At 52.1% G+C, this 16,142-nt stretch overlaps 7 protein-coding genes across 7 annotated transcripts; 3 read left to right on the forward strand and 4 right to left on the reverse strand.

The window, feature by feature from the left end:
- Positions 1-259: 259 nt before the first annotated feature.
- On the reverse strand, positions 260-850 carry Z520_06036 (uncharacterized protein; the record flags this gene model as incomplete). The annotated part of the gene is made up of 2 exons (XM_016776539.1): positions 260-583; positions 791-850. The coding sequence occupies 2 exons, from the start codon at positions 848-850 to the stop codon at positions 260-262; spliced, it is 384 nt and encodes a 127-aa protein (XP_016632081.1).
- A 2,077-nt stretch (positions 851-2,927) lies between these two features.
- Positions 2,928-4,115, forward strand: Z520_06037 (uncharacterized protein; the record flags this gene model as incomplete). The annotated part of the gene is made up of 1 exon (XM_016776540.1): positions 2,928-4,115. One exon carries the CDS (start codon positions 2,928-2,930, stop codon positions 4,113-4,115), a length of 1,188 nt encoding a protein of 395 aa, XP_016632082.1.
- Positions 4,116-4,524: 409 nt separating this feature from the next.
- Positions 4,525-4,794, reverse strand: Z520_06038 (uncharacterized protein; the record flags this gene model as incomplete). The annotated part of the gene is made up of 1 exon (XM_016776541.1): positions 4,525-4,794. One exon carries the CDS (start codon positions 4,792-4,794, stop codon positions 4,525-4,527), a length of 270 nt encoding a protein of 89 aa, XP_016632083.1.
- A 985-nt stretch (positions 4,795-5,779) lies between these two features.
- On the reverse strand, positions 5,780-9,085 carry Z520_06039 (uncharacterized protein; the record flags this gene model as incomplete). The annotated part of the gene is made up of 1 exon (XM_016776542.1): positions 5,780-9,085. One exon carries the CDS (start codon positions 9,083-9,085, stop codon positions 5,780-5,782), a length of 3,306 nt encoding a protein of 1,101 aa, XP_016632084.1.
- Positions 9,086-9,931: 846 nt separating this feature from the next.
- Z520_06040 (uncharacterized protein) lies at positions 9,932-11,314 on the forward strand (the record flags this gene model as incomplete). The annotated part of the gene is made up of 4 exons (XM_016776543.1): positions 9,932-10,040; positions 10,110-10,148; positions 10,205-10,302; positions 10,355-11,314. 4 exons carry the CDS (start codon positions 9,932-9,934, stop codon positions 11,312-11,314), a joined length of 1,206 nt encoding a protein of 401 aa, XP_016632085.1.
- A 1,413-nt stretch (positions 11,315-12,727) lies between these two features.
- On the reverse strand, positions 12,728-14,269 carry Z520_06041 (uncharacterized protein; the record flags this gene model as incomplete). Its single annotated transcript, XM_016776544.1, has 2 exons — positions 12,728-13,795; positions 13,853-14,269. 2 exons carry the CDS (start codon positions 14,267-14,269, stop codon positions 12,728-12,730), a joined length of 1,485 nt encoding a protein of 494 aa, XP_016632086.1.
- A 636-nt stretch (positions 14,270-14,905) lies between these two features.
- Z520_06042 (uncharacterized protein) lies at positions 14,906-15,220 on the forward strand (the record flags this gene model as incomplete). The annotated part of the gene is made up of 2 exons (XM_016776545.1): positions 14,906-15,003; positions 15,052-15,220. 2 exons carry the CDS (start codon positions 14,906-14,908, stop codon positions 15,218-15,220), a joined length of 267 nt encoding a protein of 88 aa, XP_016632087.1.
- Positions 15,221-16,142: the final 922 nt, after the last annotated feature.

Consider the following 16,142-nt stretch of genomic DNA (forward strand, 5'->3'; position numbering starts at 1 on the left):
TTAGCCTCGTTGGAATGTACAAGCCCAAAGCGGTGTAAATGTACAGTATAGTAGTCCGCCCTAGGGTGTCTCATGGCGCAATGCATTTTCCATTTGTCTGTGTAGAGATGGATGCTCCCAATGCATCATATACCACAAAATGTCCGTTCAAATCCTTGCCGGTTGCACCGTCGCCATGCCCTTGTAAATCTAGATAAATACTCATGACGAAGCCAGGACCTCCAGCCAATGTGTTTTCATAGGTGAGGAACAAGAAATATCAGACAGTCTCTTTCTGCTCGTCCTCGCCCACATGGCCGCTCTCCTCGCTACTACTACTACTCCGGGATCTCTGCGCGGCGAAAGCCACCTTGGCCTGGTCCAGCGCCGCTTCGTCGGTGGTAATAGTCCGCTGTCGTCGCTCGCGCTGCTCGCGCATGACGCGCTGGTGGCGCTCGATCTCGGCGCGGATCTCGTCCTTGTCGTAGGGGATTTTGTGGGATTGTTCGGGCGTGGGCCAGAAGCCCGGCACCGCGAAGCGGTTCTCCAGGTTGGTGCCGAAGTAGTACATGTAGCCGATGGGGAAGGAGAGGTAGAGGCCGAACTATTGTGTAGACAAAAGACGGATAGAGGAATTAGTAATGTAGGAGGGAAAGGAAGGGGAGGAAGGATGGAGGTGGTGGAGGTGGCGGAGATAGAAAGGGGAACAAGGAAGAGAAGAGTAGAGAGCATGGGATGGGGTGGTGGGCATCGGGAGAGGAAGGCGGATGGGGTTGGAGGTAGGTAGGTAGGTAGGTATGTAGGTAAGTACCTTGAAGATCTCGAGATTCGTCCCGCGCAGCGTGCGCTCGAGGAATTTGCGAACAACCATCACCGCCCTTGTCGCTCTGCGAGCATCTAGGTTCTTTCTTCCAGAAGGTGAACGGGTGCGTAGAAGAGCTGGAGCGTCTCGACTTAGGGATGTTCCGAGTTGATGTTAAGGCAAGCTGCTTTCGTGGCACAATGGATGAATTGGCGGAGATGAAATAGAAGTAGGACGGCGGTCCGGTAGGGACGGAAGCTGTAGGTGATCTCGTCCGTCAGTGTAGAGACTCGAGAAGGAGAGTAGCGAGACTGTGTGTGACGGAAAGAGAGAGGGAGAGAGGTAGGTAGGCAGGTCAAGGCGGCGGAGTGAGTGAGTGAGTGAGTGAGTGGCATGACCATTCTTTGAATTATGTCCCCGGTTTTTCTCGGTGGAGCTTTCATTTCCGCAGCCTCGTCGCAGGCTGGAGGGCGAGCCTCGCGGTCTTTGATTGGATGGACGCCGGGGATCTCAAGCCTTGCCTTTGTTGTCAAAACCTTGCTTCCATCGAGCTTGAGATGAGGCCGACCTTCTGTATTCCGAGATATCCTCAGCGGGCATAGATACGGATTCTACACATATAGCTCTATCATACATTCGGCACTCTATCTTTCTCTCCCATCCAGGCACATTGAATCGACGCCGGCGAAACAGCGTGAGTAGTGCGTGGCATATAAGTAACGTTTTCCGGGCCTTGCGGCTGTCTGAAATTGGAGCCGTCGCCTATAGATGGTGCTGTACGGCGCTTTGATTGCCAGACATAGGTACTTCTCTAGATCTTGGGCATAGAATGATTGAGGCTTCCATGCTTCTTTTTGTATGCTGACTGTGCGACGAGCCGACGTCAGAAATAAACGGCACAGTCTGACATAGTTAACGACGAGGAGGCCACCGTGGAAGAAAACAGCTAATACTTGGTGATAAGTGTAGGGATCCCGCTGATCAAGAATAGATTGGACACCCCTTCTAAACTGATACTAACCCCATAACTAATGGTTAATCACTTTTAATTTGCTACCCTGTCGTACGCCAGTTCTCGTTAACCCTATGCTACTTATTTCTGTTGTCGACTTGGCGGGTTCGGTGAGATTTTCGGTCATGGCCACCATATACGAATTGCCGATTTTGACACTTGCTTGGGTGACCAAGAACGCGATACTGTAACTCGCATTCGATCCAGCGGCTAGTGTAGTCCCCTCTTTCAAGATGATACCATTAGTTTCATCGAGCTCTGCGGACTCATTATCGACAGACTCGCTGAATTTTCGGATTGCTGAGGTTGTTTGAAAGTCTTGCGGTGGATCGTTAAAGCCGCACTCAAACTCTGTCGTATAGTCGAGCGTGTGTCGGCGCGCTTGTCTACGTCCTTGGTTGACTTGGCACAATTGCAAGAGTAGAAGCTTGGACTTCGCTGGGGTAGTAGCCAGTCTATAGCCACCAATGTATCGCTTAAGGTGTCATGTTAAGCTTGTCAAGGACTGGAGATGGAAGGGGAATCTCTATCTGTAAAGAGTGAGACATTGTTGGTTTTCCCATGTCCATCATGGCGAGCAGCAGACGCTGACGCAAATGGATATGGTGGATGGCAGGAGGTCATTGAGCTGAGGTCAACGAGCAAGCCAACTTCAGAAATAAATGGCAGTGTGACACAGAGTGCTGAATAACGACGAGAGGACCACCTATTTAGTAATAGCCAGTATCTAGTAATAAGTATAAGGATCCCGCTATACTTAAGAGTAGATAGAATACCCTATATAAGGGGAGATAATCTAATAGCTAATAGTTAATCACTTCTACTTTATTGCCGGCGTACCCTCTTTTCGTAAGACGCATAATTATGCCACTTATTTTTGAAGTTGGCTCGCGAGGTCAATACTAGTAGCATTCAAGGTGCGGCGACGTCATTCTTGGCAATCTGCACATCCGATGCCACAGCCTCGTCACTCTCAGCCTCGGCATCAGCTTCGGCCCGCCCTTCAATTTATATCCATTTTTCCCTTACCAATCAGACACGATATTTCGACCTGTGTCTACCCGGGATTCCATTGCGGCGCTTCCGAATATCCAATCCCAGGCTGGTCCAATCCAACAAGCCGAAGCAGTGGTGATGCCAGGAGGACCAGGCCATGTTGTTGAGCGTTCACCTACCAAAAACCGTGAGGATTCGCATGTGCCTAAAACATTTGACCCCGTCGAAGACGCAACTGGCCCGTCGAATGTCAACGGTGTCGCCCGCCAAACCAATACTTCCGAAGCAAAGACGAGTGATCAATCAAACGACGTGCCCATCCACTATGTGAACAATGTGGCCTGGAGGCGACAGAAAGTCGTTGCGGAGAATGAACCTCTAGTCGACACTACGGCAGCCCTGGCATTGCATTCGAAGAAGACAGCCCGCCTTCAAAGACGACAGCAAAAAAAGCAGGCCCGGAAAGTGCACTCCGATGTCCACTCATTCCTCGATCTCCCTCAGGAGTTGCTCTCCATGATACTGAGCTTCTTGCAACCTACTGACATCGTCAACTTGCTTCTTCTCAACAAGTCCATGCACATGTTCATTTTGGACAACGAACGATCAATCGCCGACGACATTATGAACCGTCGCTATTGGACACTCAGGCAGTGCTTTCCGCCACCCGTGTCACTCGACCAAGTTCCCTCGATCGCTCGACCAGCGCTTATGAATGAGCAACGGCAGGGCCGAGGTCGAATCCACAAGATCCAATACCAACATATCAAGCAGATTGATTCGTCGCGTCTGTGCACGTGTGTGAGTTGCGTCCTTTCGTGGAACAACCTCAACATTATTCTCGACCTCGCCTACTGGCAGAAGAACCTAGAGAACCGCGAACCGTTACCAGTGATACCTCCTGGACGGAACCCGGATTGGAACGTTAAGTTGCTGGATCGGCACGCTGCGATCGTTGCGAAAGCGACGAAAAGCCCGCTCACCCATGCACGGATCCTGCAAATGCACCTCGACACAACTATCCGCACCATCATCCGATTTGGGAAATGGGAGAAGAAAGGAGACAAAGCCAGAAAACCGGAGTCTCGTCTGTATCATCTTACCGACGCAGAAGCCGCTGCTGGAACTGACGAGTTCCTGGATCGTAAGGGGCCCCCGAGCTATCAACCACTTTATATGCGCGACAATTACTACACCGTTGGAGCTTTTGTGCCACAGCGCAAGTGGGATATAGACGACCAGAAGTGGTACTACTATGCAAAGTGGCCGCTGCCTCACGAGAATGATCTGAACTGGATCGTCGCGAGGTTCACGCCGAAATCGTAGCACCGAAGGAAAGAATTTGCTTTGGCTGCGTTACTGGAGCTGTGTATCGAATCAACCCACCCATGATTCATCAACATAGAAGGTTTCTTCCCTCCGAGATATAATACTTACGATATGACCGAAGTATCACTGACAATTTCGTCTGAGAAGTCAACAACAGCAACTACTTATCTCTCTATGCTAATCCCCGAAGGCGGGAAACCCGCCAGGTGAACGGCCATATGGGCACGATTCATTAATTTCCAATCCTCTGGATCTCGCTATACAAGACAAACCTTGTCCCCAAACCCCATCTCGCTTGCTAGCAATTAAAAATGAAACCGACCCACCAACCCATCAGTAGACATACATAGTCGTACAAACGAGACATATCGTAATGTTACAGAAGTTAGTCACCTCACTTAGACATTTAAAGGTGCAATTTCGCCTTCAACCCCTCAAAGGCCATGCCGGGATGCCAGCTCTCCCTCCTCGATTCAGCGGCGGAACTTCTCCTGCGCTGTTCCTCGCTCGCGACGCTGTTGTTGCGGCTGGCCTCAGCGGTGGCGCTGTGCTCGTTGCCCGGCTGGGCCTTGTGGAAGAGCGGTCTCCGGAGAGGCACGTCGTAGATGCGCCCGGGCTTTTGGGGGTGGTCGGTCGGCAGGAGGAATGAGGGGACGTATTTCTTGAGGGCGGACATCGTGGTCGGAGGATAGGGGTATGGGTATGATATAGTACGGGGTGTTTTGGAAAGTAAGGGTGGAGGGTAAGGGAAGTGTTTTGATGAGTTTTGACGAGTTCGATAACTTTGGATTGTTTACTCTGTTTTGCCTCTCCCTTTGGTCGTGAAAATATCCGATTGGAGTTATCGGGCTTGGGCTTTAGTGGGTTCTAATGGTGGTGAATGACGCTGAATGCTGCAGATGCGTAGACCTGTCTCGCTCTCTAGACGATGGACTGACATGGGGGGGTTATATATACCTAGGTATATTTCTCATTCGGTGCTCACCTTAGGTACCTAGACAATAATCTCGCGCGAAAAAAAAGAACACAGAGCCGCGTGCCGTCATTGTGCGGTCCTCTCTAGGTACCTAGGTACTAAAACCGCGCAAAAAACATCTTCAAGCTTCTCCCGGGCGGCACGCGACCAGTTCGAGCAAAGGGCGCAACATTGTGAATGACATGGGCGAATCGACCAATGGGGATTGGAACCCACTAGGACACTAGGATCACAGAAGACATCATTCTGGGGATGACAAAAAGCGAGCGATTTTTGTTGGCCCTTACGAAAGCTGAGATGAAAAGAAAAGAAAAGAAACGAAAAGGAGAAGTTTCCGAGGTGCCCGTTGATGCCAAGACGTTGACGTCACAGCGTCCTTTATCCTACAAGGCTCTGCTCTGCTCAGGCTCTAATTACTCACGAGCCCGACTCGGCGAGAACTCAGTTCAGCCTCGTCTGATGGCAAAAGGGGAATTCCCAGCACGAGCTAAATACCTTGCCAGCGGAGTCTCGTTTGATGAACAGAAACTAGGGTATGTGCCATGTGAGCAGTGACTTGGACTCTCCATTATGGTAGGTATCTTGGTCACACAGGAAAAGAAAAGGAAATCTGAATTTGCACGTCTATCTGGTATCTATTGGAAGCCGCTCGCATGCCGTATCCAAACGCGAGACATGCACGCCCTCAGAACTGCCTTTCGCTGAGAAATGCCTCGAGTATTCGTCTCTTGCGAGCGTCCAACGCCTTCTTGTCTTTGCCCTTGAGCCGCCCTTCATTTTCAGCCCTAAAGACAACAGGGGCAAATACTTCAACATAGGCATTGACCAGCTTCTTCCGTCGCTCTGCAGCCGCTGCCGCCGTCTCTGCACCCGTCTCTGATGTCGCAGACGAAGATGAGATGCTATTCGTGCGGCGTCGACGCAGTGCCGGGAAGAGACTTCTCTTGCTGGATGTCGTTTCTTGTGTCGATGTCGAAAGCCTGTGACCCGAGTCGCTGGAGACGGTGGACGCTCTCGACCGTCCAAACGAGGTCCGACTCGAAGAGGTCGGTGTAGTCGGTGTGGCCGAACCAGGAGCTGGAGCACCGTTTGTCATCATCTCGTTGACAATTCTGATCAGCAAAAACGTGATAAATGTAAGCGACACGCTATGCACCGCAGAAGAAGACAAGGCGTCCATGACCAAGTCCTGGATCTCTTGGGGTGCCAGCTGCGTCTTCCCCTTTTCTAAAGAGTTCAACCTCCCCTCGACCTCGGCCCACGGCCCCGCAGGGACTATGCCGTCTCTCAAGGACTGAAGGAAGGATATGAGGGTTTCGGCGAGTACTTCCAGTCGAACGATGCTCGGAACATCCGGTGTGAAATTGATGTCCAAGCGATTTGCGTTGTCCAATGCTTCCCTTGCCCCGACCAACAGTTCGGTCCGTTCTTCGCCTTTGGGCAAGCTCCAAGTGTCAGCACTGAAAGGCCAAGACGCACCTCCATTCTCATGTTGCCACGGCGGCGTTTCCCCTTCATGCAACATTCCCCATTCTGCTGTTGATCGCTCAATATAAATGGGGAGGATTTCAGTCAGCGTATACAGTTCCTTGGGAGCCGAGTGATGAGCAGCCGAGTTTGTAGTCTCCGTGTTTGGTCCCGACCCATTCGCCTTCTGGGGCCGGGGGAACTGTCGCACGCCGCCTTCGGGTGCCAACACCAACTCGTCAAGCGTACGGAAGAACGAAGACTGAAGCCATGTGCCTTTGACAGGTATGAAGTGATCTCGACCATCTTCGACCCTCAGGACGAGCACGTCTTCAAGGTCTGTGGTCCCGTCATTCAACTCCCGTACTAACTCGCCATCCGAAATGTCAATAGTCAGGTCGACAACCGTGGTTTCGCCGGGAGACAGGACAATTTCACGTGTCCCTTTGTGCTCGCCACCCTCTGAAGGATGAAGAGAGCCAGGTTCGACGCTGAGTTCAATCCATCTCGGTACTGCACGTGCATCTTTGCCCGAGTCTAGTGGATGTTCCACGAAAGAAAATTTGGCCGTGATTTGCCCTGTGTTCGCTATAGTGACCATTCTCGTCTTCCTGACACCATATCGAACTTCACCGAAGTGTACGACATTCATGTCTGCCGCACCGTCAGCGTTCGGAATCGGCTCTTCGGAATGATTGTCCACTACCACGGTTACCGATGGACGGCCCTCATTCTCTGCCTTGTCCAACTGTTTGGCCACCTCCTGATGTACTTTCGCCTTGAGTTCGGGGATGACGGCGTCGTACAGTATAGTGAAAACGGCGTTCAGTGGCTTGTGGTCGGATGAGAGTATCCGCTGGTGTGAGATGTAGCTGTTTATTTCAATCATGTCCCCATAGTCCTCGTGTGACTGCACGAGTTCTGCATCATGAAGCACATCCTGCGTCTCGTCGTATTCGTCGTAGTCATCGCCATACGCAAGTCCATCTGTATCGGGATCATAATCAAACAGGACGTCGTGCTCCGCGGTGGCTTCGTCGATCCCGCGGGCTTTCATTGAAGCATCCTTCTTGCGTGCTTCCTCGAGTTGCCGGGCCCTCTCTTCAAATATGACCTTGTCGCGACGAGTTCTATACAGAATCCTGTCGCACCAACTAGGACTCCTCTTCTTGTCTCCCGAGTCAAACATGCCAACACTACCCACATCATATTTGTAAGTGGGCAAGAAGTTGATCTCTCCTTCCCGCCACCCTTCGTGAAACGCGTGGCCCAGCTTTTGTTGCGCGCGCAGTTGATCGTGGGCCAGTAGAGACTGAAGAGTGGTATGGAGTGAAGCAGGGTCAGACTTGGGGTCTAATTCTGGTTCAGCGGTGCTTTCCGAGGCCGGTCTTTCTGCATCTTTGTACTCATAGTTCGGGTTCGGAGCCGGTAAATGCGGATCGCTGGTCGAGGCAGACACGTAACCCAGCTCACTGTCGATTTTGCGCTTCGATTTGTTTTGGACGTCGTACTCGTTCTGCGTGTGCAGCAATAGCAATCTTCTGACATCCTGACCGGGGACATCGTCCAGCCGATAGTTGAGGTCGCCAAACCAGAATGCAAAGTCCTCATCCCCAATCCTTTCTTCTCTAGGCTCAATGACCTCGCTGTCCGTGACCGGAGAAAATCGGGTTTTGCTCAAAATCTGACTGGTGTCCCAGATACGGCGAGCCAATGCTGCTTGATCTGCACCAGCAGCCAGATGACAGTTGATAAAGCAGAGTTTGGTCGCCTCCGCAACCACGAGCCTCGCAGCAACGGCACCTTTATTGCCGAAATAGCCCATCAGACCAGTCCCGACGGACGTCGTACTTACTGAACTAATGCTGGGCGCCAACTCAGGAGATGCAAAAATGAGGAGAAGTAAACCAAACAGTTGTTCTTCGGCCACTTTCTTGTATCCCTTTGGCAAAGCTCGTCTCAAAGACTTCTTCCACTTCTTGGCAGGGTTTGGGTCTGTGTAAGGTTTGATGGCTTCGGTCATGGAAGTCACGTCAATGACTTCCTGTAGTCCTAGCACGTACAGGTCGATCTGCTCGTGATGTGGCTCGGCTGGAGCATCATCCAAGGGTATGGTGACACTCTTTCTTGTTCTTGCCACACGTGCCTCTTGAGCCTCGACAGACTCGATTCTGTCACTGTCAGAATCGTCATCACTGTCCTCGACTGAGAGGCCCGATAAGTTCTGCGAAAGGCCCTTGACGCCTTTTCCCCCAACAAACCAAGCACCCAGATCTCTCTCGGTTCCACTGATTGAAGCAACATTCCAAGTGCCGACTTTGATTTTCATAGACTTCTTGCGGATGTATTCGTCCTTTCGAGCCTTGACAGCAGCCGATAGTGATTGAGGTCCGGAGTGATCGACTTCATGTAGTTCGGGCGATGGCGGATAAGCGCCTGGGAGCTTCGTTGCTGAACCCCAGGGATCTCCAGCTCGCCACGGCTTTGGCGAGAGATAACTCTCCTCGCTTGCTCTTGACGACATCGTTGTCGGTGACGAAGAAGACGTCTCTGGTTGTTGAATTCTTTTACCTCATTGTGGTGCATGTCGAGGACCAGCTCAAGTCCACATCGAGCCCAGTGTCCCTAAGTCAGGGATGATGGGAATTCTATTGCAGCTTGATTGATGTGATGGACAGCCGTTGTGCCCCTGTGGTGACTGTGAGAAGGAATTATCATGGGGTCCTCACGGCTATTTGATCTCTCAGCAATCAGGTCGCGTGGGCAGGTCATGACATCTTGCCCAAAGCTGTGGAAGAATGTTGGATGACTTCGGATGACACAGCCACACAACCGTGCCAATTGACCGTCTCGCCTCCCTTCTGACGGGGCATTCAATCAGCAGGGGGTCCGCATTGTTAGGTGCCTCGCGGAGCCTAGGGCCGGCAAGCTGGGGCGAAGAGCAACTCTGCTTGGTGCGGCTAACCCGCCGGGTCCGCCAAGCCTAGCGAGCCCATCCACACCCCCCAAGCTCTTTCCCAGCTACAGGACCCTTGCGCGATAGGCACCCAGCTCGCCAGTCGCCAGGCATGCCTACTAGGCTCTAGCCCTGTGTTCCCAGCTATCACCAGGCTACTAGGCTTCAGGTGCCCACCTGCGTCATATTGTTGGTTAGCCAGCGTGGTGGGTGTTTCTGCCCACGCTTGTGCTGTTTGATGATCTTGCTGAGTACGTCCATCCAGTCTGGCGCAGCATTGCGCAACATCTTACCAACAAACAACATGGGAATGTCCAACAATCCCATATCGGATCTGCTCACTCCCTGATCGACCCTCCTCGTCTCTGCTCACAATGATCGCATTGTTGTCCATCATTGGCCTCCAATTTCATTATGAATACCCGTCCTGTCATCGATGAGTCGGCAGGGCCCATTGCGCTCTCAGCCTCGTTCAACAGCGATGCGAGCTGCTTCGCTATTGGCCTCGACACGGGCTTCTGTGGTATGTATAAGCAAAATCCCTCCTTCCATTCCGCGTAATGACCTTGTCGAGTGTTGATGTTCTCTCCAGTCTTCAATTCGGATCCCTGCGAACTCAAGGCTTCCAGAGGTACCACCCTCCTCATGACTTCCTTCGGACCCTCGCCGTTCTGATTCAAAATGCAGACTTAAATGCCGGAATTGGTACGGCGGAAATGCTGGGGCGATATAACTATCTGGCCTTGGTTGGAGGTGGCAAGAATCCCAGATGGCCTCAGACAAAAGTACGGAACGAGGCAACTGGATGAAGACGATGGACGCTGATATAATTGACAGGTTATGATATGGGACGACGCCAAACAGAAAATCGCCATCACGCTCGAGCAAAAGACCGCGGTGCTGCGCGTGCGCCTGACCAAGTCGTGGATTGCCATTGCAATCCAGAACAGCATCAACCTCTACAAGTTCTCCTCGCCCCCTGAAAGAACCGCCATCTTTGAGACGGCAGACAACCCGCTGGGCTTGTGCTGTCTGGGCTCTAGAGTCGTTGCATTCCCGGGGCGCTCACCGGGGAAAGTACAGCTTGTGGAACTGGGATCGGGGAACGTGAGCATCATCCCAGCGCACACGTCTGCCCTGCGAGCAATGGACTTGAGCAGGGACGGTCAACTGTTGGCTACTGCGAGTGAAACGGGCACACTGATTCGTGTCTTCTCGACAGCAAATTGTACGAAGATTGCGGAACTGCGTCGTGGGGTGGATCCGGCGTATATCTTCAGCATCGCCATCTCTCTCGATTGCAGTATGCTTGCCGTCACCTCGGACAAATCGACCTTGCATGTCTTCGACCTGCCACCGAATTCCTCTTCACAGTCCCAACCGACCAGCCCACTCAGTCCCTCTTCCCAACAACGCCGCTCTCAATCGCCACATATCCCGACCATGGCCGAGGAGGAACCACCGACAAATCAAAAATGGGGCTTCCTTTCGAAGATCCCGCTGCTGCCCCGTGTCTTCTCCGATATCTACTCGTTCGCATCTGCGCATTTTGAGATGGGCGATGAGAGCGTTGGCTTCAATCACTCGACGCTGTCGTACTTGCCCGCGCTTGGGTCCTTGCCGAACCGGCCACAGAAAGGAATCTTGGGATGGATAGACAACTCGACGATCATTTGTATTGGGACAGGAAGGGATGCACGGTGGGAAAGATTTAGAGTTGGTGAAAGGCCCGGGGTGACGGATGAAGGGCACAGGAGTGTATGGAGGGATGGGTGGAGGAAGTATTTGGGAAGCTGAGCTGGCGACGAAATCCGGTTCCGGCAAAAGGCGAATTGGAGACAAGAGAGTCGAATGTCTGCTCTCCGGTGGGCGCGAACAACAGTGTCAGACTATGACTTTTGCTACCATTGCGACGGATATCAAACGAGATGAGACATGCAAGACATTCCGTCGAGGAGATTGGACCATCAGCTCCCAACCCGGCGAAGGAAAGCCTCTGGAGAGGACTTGGAAACACGGAAAAAGACGACGCACCATGAACCTCGTAACCTCAAGAAACGACTGGAGAATCACTGTTCGGCATCATGCACTTTTCGGCACACCGGCGTTGGACTTTTTGGATCGCAATGGATAGGAGAAAGGCATTCGCTCCAGTCGGGCGAAACGGGCATAATATACATGAGGATTTGGCTGGTAGAAACATGAATGATCACTGTTCTCTGATTTTGATGAATCCCATCTCTTTTTTTTGGATTTTTCTTCTTTCTATTTGGCTTACATTGCATTCTGGGTTCAGGAACGGGGACCTCGAGATGGGGGATGCGGGAAGTTTGGGGTGGTGGTCTCTTGCCAGAATGCGGACAGGAAGGGAGGGACAGACAGACAGACAGGTACACCAAAGTCCTTTCTCTATGTTGTGCCTTGGCAGCTAGAATTTAGGACTCAGGGCTCCCAGGCTAAAGGACAGCGAGGACGGGATACTCCATACCTAGGTACACAAGACGCACGGCACAAAACACAAGGCCGCAAAGACAGCAAGCATCAAGCATACACGTTGGCTTTTTCCTCCCCTTTTTCATATCCCCGTTTCTCCTTTGTTATCTCCCTCCCCTTCCTCTCATTCTGAATCCAATCCCCACAATTTCAACCCCCATGCGCGCCCCCGTCCATGCCTTCCAACCACCCCGTACATTCGCAACCCGATACCAGACCCCACCAAAAGAGGGATACAAATGTGGGCAAAATAACAACACAGAAACGCCGACTACCATTTTGGATTCGATTCGATTTGGATTTCCACGCCGCCAGTAGAGAAAGGGCCAAGAGAGAGCTCACGGCGAGTTGAGATAAAGGTGGATAGTAGGTACACGCAAAATCAAAGCACCTTCAACTCCAAGGGTCCCAAGGCTCCGTCGGTGGCGGTGCCGGGGGATATTGCCAATAGTGAGACTGATAAAACTGTAGCTCGAGAGGGCGAGGATGATGCATAGGCAGTGGATGAAAAAGGTTGGGCCAATGCCAGAACTCGGCTTCAGGAGCGGGATCCAACAGAATCGGAGGCTGCTGGTACATCTCCAAAGCGGGATCAAACCCCTGACCATGCACCGGCTCAAGACCAGGATTTGGGTCATGACCAGGGCCGTGACTAATGATCCCGGCCTGTCCTCTTCTGGCCCCTCTGCGCTGGCGGCGACCTCGAGGAGAAGGCCCCTAACTCATCGCCTTCTGGTACTGGAAATTTCCAAACCCTCCAGGTGTCATGGACCCCATCATCCCGGCGCCGCCAGTATGTGCAGGGACAGGCGTGTGCGAAGAAGGTCCTCCTCCGCCCTGTCCACCTGCCAGACCGATATTACCAGTCTGCGGCGTCGTCGGTGTTCCATTCTGGTTGTAGAAGGTCGCTCCATTCATGTTCGGAGTGTTAAAGTCGCGTGTCGCCCCTGGAGCGCCTCCCCCACCAGTCGCATTTCCACCTGTTGGCATCTGCGCATTGAGTCCCCAGACTTGAGAGCGGTACTTTTCCTCCTCAATGGTGCCGTTGAAAATCTTCTCCTTCATCTTGAAGTACACCTGCCCAGTAAGCAGGGAGTCTGAGCCCGCTTGGTGTGCTTGTCCGATTCTCGCCACTGCCAGCTCTTCGGCGATGTCTTGGAGACCCGACTTGGTCATTATGCGTTGGACCATCATCGCCGCTTCCTGAGAGAGGGGTTGTCCGCTGTTGACTTGACCTTTAACACCAGCGTGCTTGAGAATGAATTTGATGTCAAACAAGGAGGGGAAGAACCTCTCCAAATACTTGTGGAACGTTACTTCGTCCTCGGGTAAGGGCTTGCAAATCATAAGTTTCATGAGGTAACCAAAGTCATAGCCCGAGTGAAACGAGATCCAATGAACATCAGGGTCCAGCACCAGACCAGAACTGATCAACAGTGCACCAAAGTCATTGGGATCGATGCCATGCTTCGCATGCCGGTCAAAGTCGATGCCAGCTTTCGAAAGCATTTGTGTCGACTCTCTTGCATACATGTCAGTCTCCAGAGAGAACTTAAAGTTGAATTGCCACGTGCATGGTGTAGCTAGAGCATTTTGGTGGAACTGGGACTTCTGCGAAGGAGCGGCGTCGGGCGGAGGAAGGGTGCCGTCAGGCTTGAAAAGAGTTATCCCCAGTTGAATCATCTTGAGGAGGTCGACATTACACCGTAATGTTTGATAGTGATAGTCGGCTTTTGTGGTAAACTGGCCGATGGGCCGCGCGACAATACCTGGGAATTCGGTGTCCTAAACAATCCATGTGAGCGCAGTTACAAATGACCATAAACGAAGACAGCCGCCTACCATGGCAATGTACGGGTAGACATCCACAAGTTGTCTCAACGTCGCCATCTCTTCCTTGAGGTTATGCTTCCAGACGTTCCGAATCCTAGCATCGTCCTTGTTCTCCAGTGGCACCCCCAACCCATCGTACGATTGGTGACCCTGCACTGGACCACCTCTTGAGAAACCCATTTGAGCGATTTGACTCGGAAGAAGGCCGCCATCGAGCATGCCACGCTCAAAGCCATTGTTTAAGTTGCCGGCCAAAGCGAATGGACTTGCGTTAGAGGAGCCAGCGGCACCGAACGACGGGGTGCCGAGGTGAGTCGGAGGCGGCAGGGCACCATGTTGATGTGAGGACGCGTGAGACTGAAGGTGATTTTGTTGCATATGATAAGGTCCGTTCATGGACTGATTTCCATAACGCGGAGGAGCCATGATGAAGGTCGAGTAGTTTCAGGTAGTTCGAAAGTGCGGAGGAGATGCAGTCGACGATGTTATTTCAAATGTGTTCATTGTGGAAAGATGGAGATTGGGGTTGAGATGGTTATTGGTGAACCGCCGACTGATCCATGAGTGTAAGAATCGAGGGTGCCATTCACTTTACCAGACAGAGTTGTTGAGCGGTCATGGTTCAGTGTTTGTGATTTGCGCAGGACTCGGTGCAAGGTTGATGGCCAACATGCGGCGGGACAAAGTCTGGCCCAAGAGTGCGACATCCAACCCACGAATGCGCAGCCGTAGTACGGAGAAGTACTGAGTATCCTGATGCTCGTCGGGAATATTATTTAGTCTGACACAACAGCTTCTGCGGAGTGGCGGGGCAATAACGTGCTGGAAGCCCCTTATTTCCCTGTCAGACGTATTTCACCGAGCAAAGAGCTGTTTCAGTCATCACCTTGTCAATTGCTTTCCTGCGCCGAAGATCTTGTACATCCATCAAGCTCTACCCTCAACAATAGACCAGCTGGCCTTTCCTCTACGCGAATCTCCACTGAGAGCTCCGGAGCCCTAACACTAACCTGCTCCTGGTCCCAATCCCTCAGCGCCGTTAATCACAGGCCTCGAGTCATTATGGCACCTCCGAACAACCCAACCGGGTTCAGCATGAAAGCCTTCACCGACGCAGCAACAAGCAGGGAGTGGCGGCAACGAGACCCGTGGGGCAGATAGTAAGCAAGGTACAAGATCATGGCGACAAGACTCTGACAAAGCTCCAGCGAGGCATGGCGATACACCGGACCTTTCACGAGATGGAATCGATTCAAGAGAGCATTCCCCGGATTTGGAATTGCCGTGGTCGCGTTCACTGGCTATGTTATCTTCGAGCAACTGTTCCTCAAAGACTCGCACAGTCATGGTCATGATGAAAAGTCGGGACACCACTAGACGATCCCTGCGGCAAAACGACTTCACCGCTGCTCACGACCAAGTGCTGGAATGAGCTGAGGGTGCCCCCTCCAGAAGAGCACGACCCGAGAAAGTGGACATTGTACATATAGAAGACAACTGGGGTGACCATGTACAGAAAGCGAAGATGAGGCAACTGGAAAAGGGCATCCCACACTGCCTTGTGGCTTTGGGACCGCGCAACCCCATTCATGTTTGTTGTAGGCTTGCCTCCCGCAAAGGACATATAGCCTTGCGTTTTATGCAGCATAGCCTTAGGCTCGGAAAACCTTGAATCAACGACTCGTTTGTGTGCAACCAGGATGGCTTGACTTTGGATGTGAGGAGAATTCTCGGCCTGAAAGCGTTTCCTAAGCATTTCCGGACATCTCTACGCCGCTATCCTCATGACGCTCCAGGTTGCTTCCTCTCTCTTGTTAAGACAGGCATGTGTCCAGTTCGAATCGCCATTTTGTCGCGACCCGAAGCGCTGAGCACCCAGATGCCAGTTGCTCGTGGTCACCTTCTCTTTCTGATTCTCGAGTGTGGAGTAAGATCTAAACCACAAATGGCAAACTTTGCCAGGCCAGTCAGAAGCTCGAGGATGGATTCTGATGCGGAAAAGAGGAAAGCGACCGCGAAACAGGCGAGTAGCAAGACGCTCTCCCAGACCCTTATCTGCTTATCGTCCGTGTCATAATGCAGTTGACGGCGAGCTCTACATGCTTAGGCCTTTGGTGTTGGTATCGGCTAGAGCAAAGCATTACCTTTTTCATCGTGAGGAGTTGGCAGTCAAGTTCGCCGCCAACAAGCACATAATACATATATATCTCTTGACTGATCGGTGAGGCTTTCCCACCCTACCTCTCCTCATCTTCTGCTCTCTGTAGCATATTCCTGTCTGTTCGCTCTCTGCCTCGTT

This window comes from Fonsecaea multimorphosa, assembly GCF_000836435.1.
Source record: "Fonsecaea multimorphosa CBS 102226 unplaced genomic scaffold supercont1.11, whole genome shotgun sequence".
NCBI lineage: Eukaryota > Fungi > Ascomycota > Eurotiomycetes > Chaetothyriales > Herpotrichiellaceae > Fonsecaea > Fonsecaea multimorphosa.